Source organism: Protopterus annectens, chromosome 14.part0 (assembly GCF_019279795.1).
Source record: "Protopterus annectens isolate FY-2018-M chromosome 14.part0, PAN1.0, whole genome shotgun sequence".
NCBI classification, from domain to species: Eukaryota; Metazoa; Chordata; order Ceratodontiformes; family Protopteridae; genus Protopterus; species Protopterus annectens.
Window position 1 is genome coordinate 60,583,729 of NC_056748.1, and position 14,260 is coordinate 60,597,988.

Consider the following 14,260-nt stretch of genomic DNA (forward strand, 5'->3'; position numbering starts at 1 on the left):
TGGATTGTCAAATCTACTCTAGTTAAATTAGTTTAAGTAACAGAGTCAGATAATATGAATATACAGCAGTGACAATGCATTCTTCCATTCAGCTGTTTCTATTGTGGTAAAGTCTCTGCGGTATATCATGAACTTTGTAATTTTTAATTTCTGAAATTTCCAGCACGTTCAGCATTGTTTTTTCAATAATGCCTGATCTCTACTAAGGCATGGATACATCATAGAACTTTGTGTTGTGTTTCTTTCAACTGCATTGCAGCTAAATCTTTACTCTGTGCACATGCTACCATCTAGTGGCATATTCAACATATTGCATAGTCCCAAAGAAAGCTGAACAAATTTTAGATCTGAACCCACTTGATCTAGACACTACTTTTGTAAACTTTAGGGTTATCATACTAAAAGTCATTCTATCCTTCTTCCATAGAATTTCTGAATGCTTTACATATACATGATGACTACTGGCATGTCCAGAAATGCAAGAGATTCATTGTCACAAGTGTCCTTGTAACATGCTGTTTCTTGGACTCTTAACTGGCTTTATAGTAAAAGAATCTTACCTCTCAGCCATCCAGATTTTTGCAGAATGCTTAGATGTTTGCCTCATATTTTTGGACTGTTCATTATAAAAGGTTTGGTTTTCTGGAAACTTTTGGCAAATCATTGAGGAATGAAGTCAGAAAAGAATGACATTTGAATTTCAGACTTTATACTCTTCGTAAAATCTCTACTGATGTGAAACCTATTATTCTATTAACTTTATCGTTTGTAAGAGCATTATTTAAAAATTGTCCCTGTTTTTGGTTCCTTCCCCCCATTAAATATGACTTTGTCTAGATTTCTTGCTCTTGGACATTGAAGTATGAAAATAATCATTTATTGTTTTTGTGTTTTTATAACTGTTTGTAGCCCCTTACAAGAGTTGTGCTATTTCACACTATTTGTGGCTCTTATTTCAGTTCCAGTCGTTTAAAATTATAATCAAATCAGGAGGAGACAGCAGTACTGCGCAGACAATACCTTTCACAGGTGTGTATTTTAAACGGCACGAGCTCCAGAAAATCAACATTTCCTCTCCCCGTAGTGTGTTTTTCATATTTCAAAATGATGTCTGCGCTGCCATTTAAAAATAAAACATGATTTAACTGAATATAGATGCTTTTCCCATCCTGTGGCATTTCATATGGTTACTTAGCCCAGCATTTTGGGATTGAATAAAATCTAATAGTAAATTCTTTAAGAATTTATCTTTCTGGCTTTTACATCATGTTACCCAAAAACATCAGTTGACCTTTGGCTAGGAAAAGCAAGGTGTTTGTAGCTGTTCATTCTTTCACTCCCACTGATGCTCATAAACCTATTGGGTATTAGGGAATTCAGATCTCTTTTACTGTATGCTTCATACACACCTGCCTCCATTCCCTTCTGCTTGGGTCATAAACCTATTGAGTGTTTTACAATTCACAACTCCTGTGCTGTAGCTAGAAGGAAAGAGAGAGAGAGCAGCTTAAGCTTAAATAACAAACACGTGATTAAACTTATTAGAAAGAAACTGTGTATGAATCTCCTCTGCTGAGTACAACCTTTTCAAATAAATGTTTTATTGTAGAATGTTTAAAACATGACAAATGGTACAAGCCAGAAACTGCAACTGAGAAAAAAAGTACTGAAACCAATACAAGGCAGGGTGTCACTTGGAAACAGTTTGCAGATATCCTGTCCATAAATTCTGAAAGTGAAGTGTCAAGTCCCTGAGTACTGACACAAAAATACGTTGAAATAAGATCCTGTATGAAAGATAGGGCACTGTATTCTTATCTTTATAGGGACACAAAGTACATTGTAGGAAAGAGAAAGCTTAGCCAAAATAAATAAAATCATGTCAATATGTACAATTCCCTCAAATCATTATAGTTTAGGACAGAACAAAAATGTAGTACTGCAGAGAAATTGGCACTGGCTAGAATATCAAAGTAAGGTTAAAAAATACTAAATACTTTATAGAGTTTTGTCTGTGCTCAAAATGATTCTGTTTGGGTTGGGCAGGGTGGGTGATTAAGTGTCATAGGGCTGTGAGTAAATCTTTTGTTTGCAGGGACTCATCTTCGAAATGAATGCTGAGTCAACTCATCTCCATCATAATGATATTTCAGCATCCTAGGTCAGTAGTACTGCACGAATGTACTAAATAACATACTTTTGTGGTGACTGTGGAGCACTGTTATCCCTTAGCTCCACAAACTGAATATAGAGAATTCTGTGGCGCTGCACTTTGAAAGGTATTGGATGTTTGGTGGTGTCCAAAAATGTGTAAAAGAATCCAAGATCCAGATTGACCTGTTTGCTATTTTCATATAGTGTCCACATTGTAGCATGCACCAGTGTGATACCTTCTAAGTACAAAAGACTCAGAATTTTTTTTTAAGCTATTTGAAGGGCAGCAGGTGTAATGGCCTCTCTACTCCAGGCCAGTAATCAAGGAGCCTCAATCCTCACCACTGACACCAGTGAGAGACTGCCACTAAAACAGGAATAGATTTACACAGTATTAGTCAGATGGAGCTCTCTGCATCAAGCACAAATTTTCCCAAAGAGCACACAGGGAACGCGGTCCAGAATTGGGACTGTACTCTGTCTCTCCAGATCCCAAACAAGACTCACTTTGGAGTAGTGTGTCCCAGTTCCAAGTAGCTGACACAGCTATACCTGGGTATTTGATTTTCAAACACACACACACACACACACACACACACACACACACACACACACACACACACACACATTATCTGCCCTGACTATAAGTTAACCACGCTGCCACCACCAGTCAACCCCTTTAAGGCTTTTACAAGGGTATCCAATTATACTGAGTAAAACGAATACTAATATAAATGGCAGAGTGTAACCACAGCAGCAAGGCTTTTCGGAGTGGCCAAACTGTCACTAAAATAAGCATAAGTACTCTCAAGATATTAAAAGCATTCTCTAAAAGACCAGCCACAATGAAAGGTATAAAAATATTTAATAATAAATAATAAAATAGAAAACATGAGAATACTGAATATCTACGTAAATAAACATCAGAGTTTCAGTCACAGGAGAAATAAAAATAATACAGTTGGACAGATTCACACAGATGCAGGAAAAACAATACTTAACTAATTTCGCTGTATTTCCTGACTGCCTAAAGAATAACTGCTTCCTAGTTAATACAGCAAGGTAAGATGAGAAGCATAGATGCTTACTTCCACAAGGAAGGTGATGAGCTTCAAAACTAACTGACATAGATCTTTTATATCAGGTTCCAAACAAAACAAAGCAAAATAAACTGCTGTGTGAGTTCCTGCCTCTCAGTGCCAGTTATAGAATATAACATCACATTTGATCACCTGACTCTGGTACAATGCACACTCAGAGCTTAGCTAAGATCTGTACCAGCATTTGAAAATTATAGAACAATTTCAAAAACTTCTACTCTTCCCTTTCAGAATTCTCTGTTTAAGCATATACATTTAATCAGTTATAATAACACTGTTGATACATTTTTAACACAAGCATCTGTACAAATCAGTGCAATAGTCAAATGACACAAAATTAATTACAAAACTGCTGGCATATGTTAACACTGCCCTATTCTCCCTGGCGCAGATGGCAATACCTCATATCATCACAGCAGGTAATATACATTCTTTGTCAACAAGTAAAACTGAACCCAGTGCTTGTGTAATGCAGTTTTAACTTTGGCCCCAAGAGAGCGTCTTGCATATGCCGATGCTACAAATAACAATGTATTTTGTTTTCTTTTTTATTTTTTTTTTATTCTGAGTACCTACAGTTGTCAACAGTGCAACTTTAAGGAACTATGATTTTAAACCAGATTTTTTTTTAATATTCTGTCCTATTAGACTTCTTTTTCTTCCAGAAGAGTAGCACTCTTGTCTATTTACAAACTAGACTGAAAACAACAAACAATAAACAGCATTTGGCAATCTCATGTCTACGAGCTGTTGTTAGAAGAGGGCAGATCTGACATGAGCACTTTTTACTCTGATATAATGCCTACTAAATTACCTTTTAAAACATATTTTGTTTTAATTAGAAACTGTATCTTTATAACAATATGAATGTAAAATGAAAACTGTTCCTACAGAAACTGATAACACCTGGGTAAATATTATGCAGCCATGTCCTCTAATTATGGACAATTAATGCTCTGTAGTACCTGCCCAAATACATTTATACCTTGCATTCATAGCACCTGTTACATGCCAATGGAATTTGAAGGGATACACTATAATCACACAATTAGAATGCCTGGCTCATTATCAGGCAGGCTTGTTTAGAATTTCATGGGCATGAGCAGGACACTGGATAGTTTGTCCTAAGGTGGGTTTTATGAATATATGGCACTGGTTCGTGTGTCCTAAGGTGGTTTTATGAATGTATGACACTGGTTAGTTTGTCCTAAGGTGGATTTATAAATATAGTCAGTGTTTCACCAGCCCCAGGAAAAGGTCCTAGGGTCCTAGATTTCTTCTCTGTAAAAAAATAATTTTCTGTTAAAAAACAAAAGAAGAAAAAAACTACATTAAAAGTGTATTATTTACTAGCATTTCAAGTCATCCTATGTTTGCGTAATGGGTGTTGTCAATTTGTGATTACTTGATGAGTGCTTTATTTGTAGTTATGTAAATGAAAACACTTTGCATGTAAATGGACATTGTAGCCTCTTGTTTACTTTTTTCCTTTTTCTATTAATTCCCATGACATCACGGAAAAACTTGCGATAAGACTAGTGCTGCATTTTATATGCTAATTTGTGTGTTAGCCTTTATGGTTTGAATGGACATTGTCTACAATGGCTGTAAAACAACAAGAGTACCTCTGCAGTGTTTTAATTGGCCAGGCGTGCACTGGAGCATTTTAGTTTTAAGTCTAGGGGCTGAACGCAGCAGCCATCTGCTTATTTCATAATAAATGGCATAAGAAAAGGAAGGAAAACTGGTGGTGTGTGTGTGTGTGTGTGTGTGTGTGTGTGTGTGTGTGTCTCTCTCTTTGTATGCACGTGTGTGTGCGCATGTGTATGCATGTGCGTGCATGTGTCTGTGTATGTACGCACGTGTGTCTCTGTGTCTGTATGGTGAACATGTGTGTGCATGTACTCTGCTGATTACAGTAGTCATATATGGGGAGTATATCTAAACCTCGAACGCTGAAAAGTTCGAATACCAAAACCTCGAACTTGAAAGTTCAAAGACTTGGGCCGTTTCCATGGCTTCACTATTCCTCCACTGTGGTGCGATCTCGGAGTTGGTATATTTAAGTAGGGGGGGGTGTGGGGGGCACAGCCCTCCATGTTGGGGGGTGTGGATTATACATAGTTTGTAGTGTTCGTGTGTTTCGTGTTATGTACTGGAACAGCGATTTTTTTTTTCCCAGGGAAAAAAAATCACTGTTCTCAGTCTTCAAGGTTTTCAGCTTTTGTGGTTTTGGGTACGATGTTATAACATTCAAAGTTTTGACACTTTGATGTTGTGATATAGACCCCATATATGCTGTGGGCACACTAAATTATTAATTTGTGTGTAGCTCGGTACTGATGTCAAGGTAAATTATTTGAGTTTGGTAGCTATTCAAATTAGTTTGTGTAGTATAGAAGACTTGCTTTAATAAACCTTGAGGAAGGGGCGAAGGCAAGCAGAATGGGAGGAGGGCAGAATCGGTTGTCTTCAAGGCAAGAATCTGGTGTTTTCAATTCCCTGCTGTATATGCTACTCAGGTGGGAGCATATTTCCTTAAAGATCTGACTGACTATTCTCTGGGTCATGTGATAATCAGAGTAAGTTGACACATTCACATGCAGTCAGTGCAGCTATGTTTTTTACGTGCTGTACACATTCCTTTATAGTACTTAAGTAAGGTAAATTGACTGTGCCTCAAAGGTAGATGCTTTCGAGTTTGCAAACGAGTAATATAGGAGAAAAATTCAGCAGCCTTCTAACTCAGCACTCTAAGGTAAGGTACAGTTAAACAGAAAGCTGTTCGTGTTTGTGGCATCACTGCAGCATTCAGGAATGATGATAGTAATGTGGTAAAACTTCTGGGCTGGATTGAGTTTAGGTTTTCTATACCTGTTAAGATTTTGGTTTTGGTCTCATTCTACTCAACCACTTAAGCTTCAGTTTTGTAACAGGGCATTGGCACTGAAGCTCACTGTTTGTTAAACTGTTTTACGTCTAGCTACCATCTCTATCTGTAAGATCATGAAGCATTAGGCCGTCATGTGTAGAGCCCCATTTTGGCGCATCTCTGGGATCTGGTGTGCCTCAGGTCAAACCTACATTTCTTTCTGAAAGCGGTTTATGTGTTGTCCTGAAAAGCAGTCTGTTGATCTCCTTATTTCTTTGCATCAATAAAAACCTATGGAGTAAGGGTCTATCTCACATTACAGGGACTCCATATTCCCGGCTATTCCTGACATGGGTACACACTCCTGGCATGCATCTGTAAATTTGTGTACCCATGCCAGGAGTAGCCGGGAATATGGAGTAAGGGTCTATCTCACATTATAGGTACTCCATATTCCCGGCTATTCCTGGCATGGGTACACACACCTACATGCATCTGTAAATTTGTGTACCCATGCCAGGAGTAGCCGGGAATATGGAGTAAGGGTCTATCTCACATTATAGGTACTCCATATTCCCGGCTATTCCTGGCATGGGTACACACTTCTGGCATGCATCTATAAATTTGTGTACCCATGCCAGGAGTAGCCGGGAATATGGAGTAAGGGTCTCTCTCACATTATAGGTACTCCATATTCCCGGCTATTCCTGGCATGGGTACACACTCCTGGCATGCATCTGTAAATTTGTGTACCCATGCCAGGAATAGCCGGGAATATGGAGTAAGGGTCTATCTCACATTATACGTACTCCATATTCCCGGCTATTCCTGGCATGGGTACACACTCCTGGCATGCATCTGTAAATTTTTGTACCCATGCCAGGAATAGCCGGGAATATGGAGTAAGGGTCTATCTCACATTATAGGTACTCCATATTCCCAGCTATTCCTGGCATGGGTACACACATTTGCAGACGCATGCCAGGAGTATCTCCCCTCTTCTCCTTGGGGATTAGGGCATGCATTTGACAGATGGATGTTTTTCAAGTGGCTTGTGAACTGCTTTTCCTTTTGCCAAGAGAACATAGTTCATCTATTGCACTACAAAACACTGCACTAACTTCCAGTATATACTTTCAAAATATCTGAGCTGAACTTATTTCTTCCAAGATTATTTGGTCTTTTCTGCACACCTTCACAGAGGCTAGTACCTCTCAAACTCTTAATGCAAAAAAATCTGTACAAAGCTTGACAAAATGGGAGTTACAAATAGGGGCATATTTTAAATATTGCTCTTATAAACTTAGAAAGTTTGTAGAGTAATAGGATTTGTTTCAATATACATTTTCTGATGGATTTGAAGTCTGAAACTCAAATGTATGTCAATATTTAGTGGCTACAGCCCTGATATCATCCCAGTGATTTGCCAGGAAAGTAGAGAAACGGGCCAAAAATATGAGCCAAAAATCTGGACATTCTGCAGAAATCTGTACAGTTGAGAGGTAGTATGACTCTAGCATGCAGGCCTGTTTTACCATTTCTGTACCTCTGGTCTCAGCCTTCAAAGTTCTGTCCTTATGAGATTCTCCAGCTCCTTCCTTTCCTGGTGGATATTTCTTGGGATTTACCCCCCCCCCCCCAGAGGACACAAATAGTGTCTTTTATATTAGATACATTGTTACCATATCAGCTGATGTGCAAGACGTCCCTTCTTGCTGGATCTGAAGTACTCTTTCTGCTGTGAATGAGAACATTCTCTTTGCCACCCAAAATTTTTGGAGCTCCCCATAAATTGAGCAAGAATATGATTGTATATTACATGTTAACAACATAGGTGCTAAGTCTTTATTGTTTTGTTTATTTTTCAGAAAAATACTTGATACTGGCTAGTGGAAAACTGGAAGGCTTGTGAAGCAAGCATGCTTTTTATGTACTGTGTGTTATATAGGATTCGCTTTGAATCATTGAATCTTCAGAACATCGACATTCTGATCATCGAGACCAGAACATCGAAGGTTCAAAATGAACCATAAAAACAACAAAATAATCACAAAAACTGTGTTATGCAAGGGAGCTTCGCCCCCCTGCACCCCCCTACTTTAATATTTCAAATCCGAGATCGCACTACAGTGGGGTAAGGGAAATCTCCCATTTACCGCTATATGCGGTAGCACTAAACGGGAGATTTCCTGTACCCTACCTGCAATGCCAACACTCAGATGGCACACACACACAACATGCAGGGCACCTTGCTGCCCTGCATACACACCCAGCATTCCATAATCTCACTTACCTGGCACTTCCACTTTAAACCTTTGATGTTCTGAACATCGATGTTCTGGTCTCGATGATCAAAATGTCGATGTTCTGAACATTCGATATCATATCATGCATTTCTGTAGGCACATGGTCGTCCCTTACTGGAGAACTTTCCAAAAAAATTGCCAAGTTCTGGTTAGTGGAATGCATGAGCCTGCTTGTAGGACTCGCTGAGGAGGAGTCTTTTATGACTGGTATGGCAAGGGTGCATCAGTTTAGTATGTCTTTTTTTCTGTACCATGCTCTTATTTGGGCAGTCCAAAGTAGCATTTCCTGAAATACATTTCTCACTGTACATTACTGTGTTCCTCTTTTTCTGGAAATGCTTGTATCATATCACAGTTTTTCCCTCACCTAACAGTAGAGTAGCAAGGGTGGGGAGAAGGGGCACAAAGTGTTAGGGGACACAGTCGAGAGGCTTAAACCTGTACTTACTTTTTCTCTGTATTAAAATGCTCATACAAAAAGGCACTTGGGACCAAGGCTGCGGATTAGCTGAGTTACTGTAGGAAGTCGAACGGAATGCTTCCTACAGTAATCTGAAGCCGTTCTTTTACTGTAGGAAGTCGAATGGAATGCTTCCTACAGTAATCTGAAGCCGTTCTTTTTCTTTCTGTTTTGCTTTGAGCTGGGGACACGGATTTGGATTATCGGCTGCATTACTGTTATCAGCTTCCTACAGTAATTTCAATATATTTTTTTTGTCTCATCACTGAGGGAGTGGGGTGCTAGTTAGTGGGACTGTCACGGGGCACTAGTTGAGCCAGCTATGCCTCTGTCCCGTAAACAAACTACATAATCAGCCTTAAGATTATTTTGATGAAGTGTAGTTTTTTCTACCAATTCTTTTCAACCTAGTCTGCCATTTAGTCCTCATGTGGCTATCTCCATCTATTCACTCTTCTTGTGAAGCTCTTCTCCTGGGTTTTCATTTTGAATGGTCTCCACATATATATGGTACATTCAATTGTAAAAGTGCAATAAAAATAAAAATATCATGTTAAGCATGAGTAATGCAACACTGACCTCTTGAGTTTTTTTTTTTTTTTAGAATATTCAGGAAAAAAAACGTTCATTACTAAACTGAATTTCAGACCCATGAAAATGCTTTAAACCATTTGCCATTGGTTCTGTTCTTAAAACCCTAATGCTCCTAATTGGATTGGTGAACCTGCAAATCTACTACCATTCACTATCCCTCAAGTCAACTCCTCACTCATAGGTTGGTTTTGTAATTTGCACTTGGGCATATGGGTCACAGATTGGGTCCCCCTGTGCCATGGAGCCGGTATGAATTTTCAGGTGTTAGTAAAACATGTTGTTTTTGATTATTGTATTTTCTTAACGTTTTAGAGTCATAGAAATTTCAAGACTATAGAGTCTAATTTACAGCTTGACAGCAGTGTACCTCAGACCACACCTCCTTTGTCAGGATGGCCATACCACTCAATCCAGGAGTAAATTTGTGAATACCCATCCAGTCATCTAGGTTATGTTTAAAGGAAAATCGTGAGCCACACTGGTTAAGATGCAGGGGAGGTTATTCCAGATGTTTAGGAAGCTCTAGGTTATAAGCCTGTCCGAACATCGTGTTTTATTTATATGCTGGTGAAGGCTAAGGTCCCAGGTTTAGCACTGATGGACCCAATGGAGTTGTGAAGATACACCAGGTCTGTAATATTAAGGTAAGTGAGTCATTGATCTTCCCTCAAAAGTCATTTAGATACCGAGTAAAAAGAGAGAGCTCCTGACCTGTGCTTGATAGGTCAGGAGTTTTAGGCCTGTGATCTTCTTTTGTTAGGAAACTTTAGAGTCTCTGAAATTGTTTGATATGTTTAATGAGCTATGTCTCAAAGGGATCAGTATAGATGATAGTTAATCTGATCAATGTGAAGTATAAAAAAGTGAGTACTTTAAACCTTGATATTCCTTTGACAGTTAGCTGTGCTGAATAAAAGGATTGTCACATGATGGTCAAATGAGAAGGCATTATCAGTTCATTCTAAGTTTCTAGGTTCCTGACTACATTTTCATTTTTTATTGATGTGTTGTCAATACAGTATTGTAAGGGGGAGGCGTTGTCTACCAAAAGTGCTATTTAATTAGGAAATTGAATTAGTTTACTAGGGAGATTTCACTCTGGAGGGTTTGCGTGTCAGAGGGTGATTTAAGAACTCCCAGTTTGAAGTCATCTTCTAAATTTGTTAGAGGTCTTGGCTCTTGGCTTTCAGATCTGGGAAGTAAATACCAGAAACTACAGATTCCAGGAAAAAGCCCAAGGGGCACCCCTTGTTGCTTTATCACCTTCTGATGAGGTGCTTGCAATTTGTACTGTGGGGGTTCTGTCCATCCAGTTTGCCATCTGTCTTACCACAGATGGGTAAAAATTTTAAGCAGTTAGCTTCTGTATGATGCCAGCATGGTGAATGGTGTTGAAGGCCCTGTCCACATCAAGATATGCTATATGTACCGCATGGCCACCATCTATAGCCTCCGTGCCCATTTACAAAACCAGAAGTTTGAGGCAAGTCTAATAAATGTCTTGATATTGTAGTATGGGTCAGTTGTAATACATTTGATGGCTTTGCAGAAGAGGCATGTAAGGCTGATAGGTCTGTAATTACCAGGATGATTTATAAAGCCCACCCTTATAGAGGGGCATCATCACTATAATACACCACTCATCAGGGCAAAACCAGTAACTAAACTTAGATTAAATGTTTTAAGAAATCAGTCTATAGTTAGTACTATTTTTAAGCAAACAAATATATTGCTGGGTGTAATGGGAGAAGTATTTTTTGCTCTTGGTTAGCGGTTTCGGTAAATGATATTTACAGGCAGTTAGGAAAGTAAGAGATTTAGGTATTTCACTGCTTTGGATAGACATCTTGGGGGTGAAATTGGCACTAAATTTGTTTCCAAGGATATTGGCAATGACTATTGGTTCGGAATAGGTGATGTCATTGTAAATAAGTTCAGAACAATTTAGGGTATTGTTTTTTATTCTTCTAACATAGCTACAAGACAGATTTATGATCATCTTTGACTTCATATAAATTCATGAGCTCCCTTAAGTGGACCTGATGGTGTTTTTCAGATTTTCTTTGTAATGCTTTTTATATTTTAATTGAGAGGAGTGGTTGTGGAGCTACTAGGTAATTTATAGAGTTTTCTTTCTTGTAGATTTTATTTGGGGTGGTGGTGGACAGCCAGGGTGGTTTATTTTTGATTAACCCATGATATTTGGTTCTGTTACGGGCAACTAGTGTTATGCCTTTTTCTAAAAGATTGTAGAATTCCTTAGTGAAGCTTCCTGCTGTATCAGGATCAGTGGTGTTGATGTTTCGTCATACAGTAGGTTGAGATTTGCATGTTTGCATTCCTTAAATGCAGTGAGGTTTGCTGTAGGGCTTTATGAGTTTAAAGGAGCAGATCCCAAATTTATGGTCACACTTCATAGGGAAAGGAGGTATCAAAGGTATAGTGCAAGGGGTGGCCATATTTAAGAATTAGGTCAAGAATGCTGTGTCCTGTAGTAGGTTTGTTTACCAACTGCTGAAAGGAGTTTATTAAACGTGGGAATTTTTTGGTCACACATTACATTGGAGGAATGCACGTCTTAGTTTATTGAAGGATAATTAAAATCATCCAAAATAATTCAGTTTTTACTTTTATGGAGATTATTTAGAGCAAAGGACTTTTGGTCCTTAGAGGACAAAGGTGTCCTGGAACAAGCTTATTAGTTGCTCATTACTCCTGTCTAGAGTGATCTGTAGCTCTTTAAATTCAGTTTGTAGGTCTGTAGGGATCTGCCTGGAGGTAATCGTCTTCTTAATCAGTATGGAGATTCCACCACAGTTGCCATTAAATTTGAAGACACTAAAAGCGACTTCTTCTTCTTCATCTTCTTTCGGCATTTCCTGGTTAGCAAAAAAAAAAAATGTGTAAAGGGAGTGCTATCTTTTCATTTAAAACTAGTGTCTGTAACCACAGACGTGGATGTTTTCCAAATGCAGGAGTGCTTCAGGCTAAGCCAATTTAAATTGTTTCTAGACTTCTGGTATTGAGAAGAGCCATCTTAATGTGATCCATTTTCAGGACTGATATGTTACAGATGTTTTAGTCAGTATGCAGAAGCCTTGGAATGAGGGGTGCATGCCATCTTTAGCAAAGCAACAAGTTGAACTGTCGAGCATCTTGTCCTGTGCTAGCACGTACTGACCCTTCTGAAATGACACCAGCTGTTTAATCAGTTATTGAAGCCAATTGTCTTTCCTTTGCATCTCGGTATTGTTTGAGGTGAAGAACAGATTCCGTTCAGGACCAGTATCTCACCTGTGTTTGTAACGTACATGAAAAGTTCTGGCATGTCTTTCTGCATATCCTTCATGACATTTTTATTATTATTGTTGTTATTATTATTATCATCCGAGTGTACCGCTACCATGTCATAGTCATATTTGTCAGTAGTTGGTTCTTAGGGCCCTTCTAAATTCAGAGACCCTGGCACCTGAGAAACAGCACACTGCAGCTGAGTTTTTCCAGCTTTGTGATTGACAAGTCTGTGTGCCAAACAAAGTCATCTGCCTAAAATATGTATCTTGGTACTGTGGTTCAGTGCGCCAGATTTGAAGCATCTCTGTGGTAGGTATTTATGAGGTGGATGAGTGGCCTGATTTTTTTCCTCTTAATTCTAGGAGGTTTTGGAGTGACTTTTTTACAGCTTCAGCATAAAACATTTTGGTGTGAATTTTGAGATTGTGGCATGTTTTATGTGAGAGGGATGCTTCCAGATTAATTAGGTATTTACACCTAGGCTTAAAAGAGCTTTAAAATACCTTTCCAGTATGAGTTAACAAAACTGCTTAAAATAGTTAAATAATGTTTTAAAAACTTCTATTTCTGTCGCATCTGAGTGTACAGCTTTACTGTTTGAGTTGTTTTGCTGTATAGTGTTTTGATTTACTGACAATATATTATAACAGTCAAGTATGAAGTGACATTTCCTGCATGTGGAGAGCTGAACCATGCACTTATGTGTTTGAATGTAATGGACGGCAAGTGCAGAATTTGCAGTGCAGCTGTATTAGAACTATCTGGGCATGTGTTTAGCTCTTATATGACACATAACAAAGTCTCTTGTCCCAGGATCTCAATGTAAATCTTAATCCCTTTCTGCTTTTATTTTTCAGGCACGTCCAAAAGGTGAAGGTTTGACTCCATACCAGGGAAAGAAACGCTGCTTCGGGGAATACAAGTGTCCAAAGTGTAAGCGGAAGTGGATGAGCGGGAACTCGTGGGCGAACATGGGACAAGAATGTATCAAGTGTCACATTAATGTTTACCCTCACAAACAGGTAGGTGATCTATCAATAGAGAGATACAGATGGCTCAAAGAAGTAATATCTGTTAGTTATAGAATCAACCTTAAGCCCCATTATAGACCAGTAAAACTTGCCTATTGCATCACAACACTTAACTCTCAACTGTCCAGAATTTAAAAGAATGTACAAATTTTTGCCTCATATTTTTGGTCTGATCCTTATACAGTGTGTGGTTTTCTGTCAAATAATTTGGGGATTGCAGTCACTAAATGACAGACATTTATGTTCCAGATTTCATATCCTTCAGAAAATGCATGTTAATACAAAACAAAAAAGATGTTATTCTAGGAACTTGCTGATTTGATAAGAGCATTATTTAAAAATCTGTCCCTGGTTTTGGGCCTTTGTACTCCCCCATTGTTTTATTTTTCTCTCTTATTTGTGCATTAAGATGTTTTGATGTATGCATAGCTCTCTCTCTCTCTCTCTAT

The 14,260-nt window shown here is 38.5% G+C and overlaps 1 protein-coding gene across 1 annotated transcript in view; it reads left to right on the forward strand.

Annotated features, from left to right (window-relative positions):
- The window catches only part of ZCCHC24 (zinc finger CCHC-type containing 24), a 1,058,990-nt gene that overhangs the window by 827,665 nt on the left and 217,065 nt on the right, over positions 1-14,260 (forward strand). Inside the window, exon 3 of the mRNA XM_044055768.1 lies at positions 13,638-13,802. Within this exon, the coding sequence (XP_043911703.1) occupies positions 13,638-13,802 (165 nt within the window). The remainder of the gene's footprint in view (positions 1-13,637; positions 13,803-14,260) is intronic.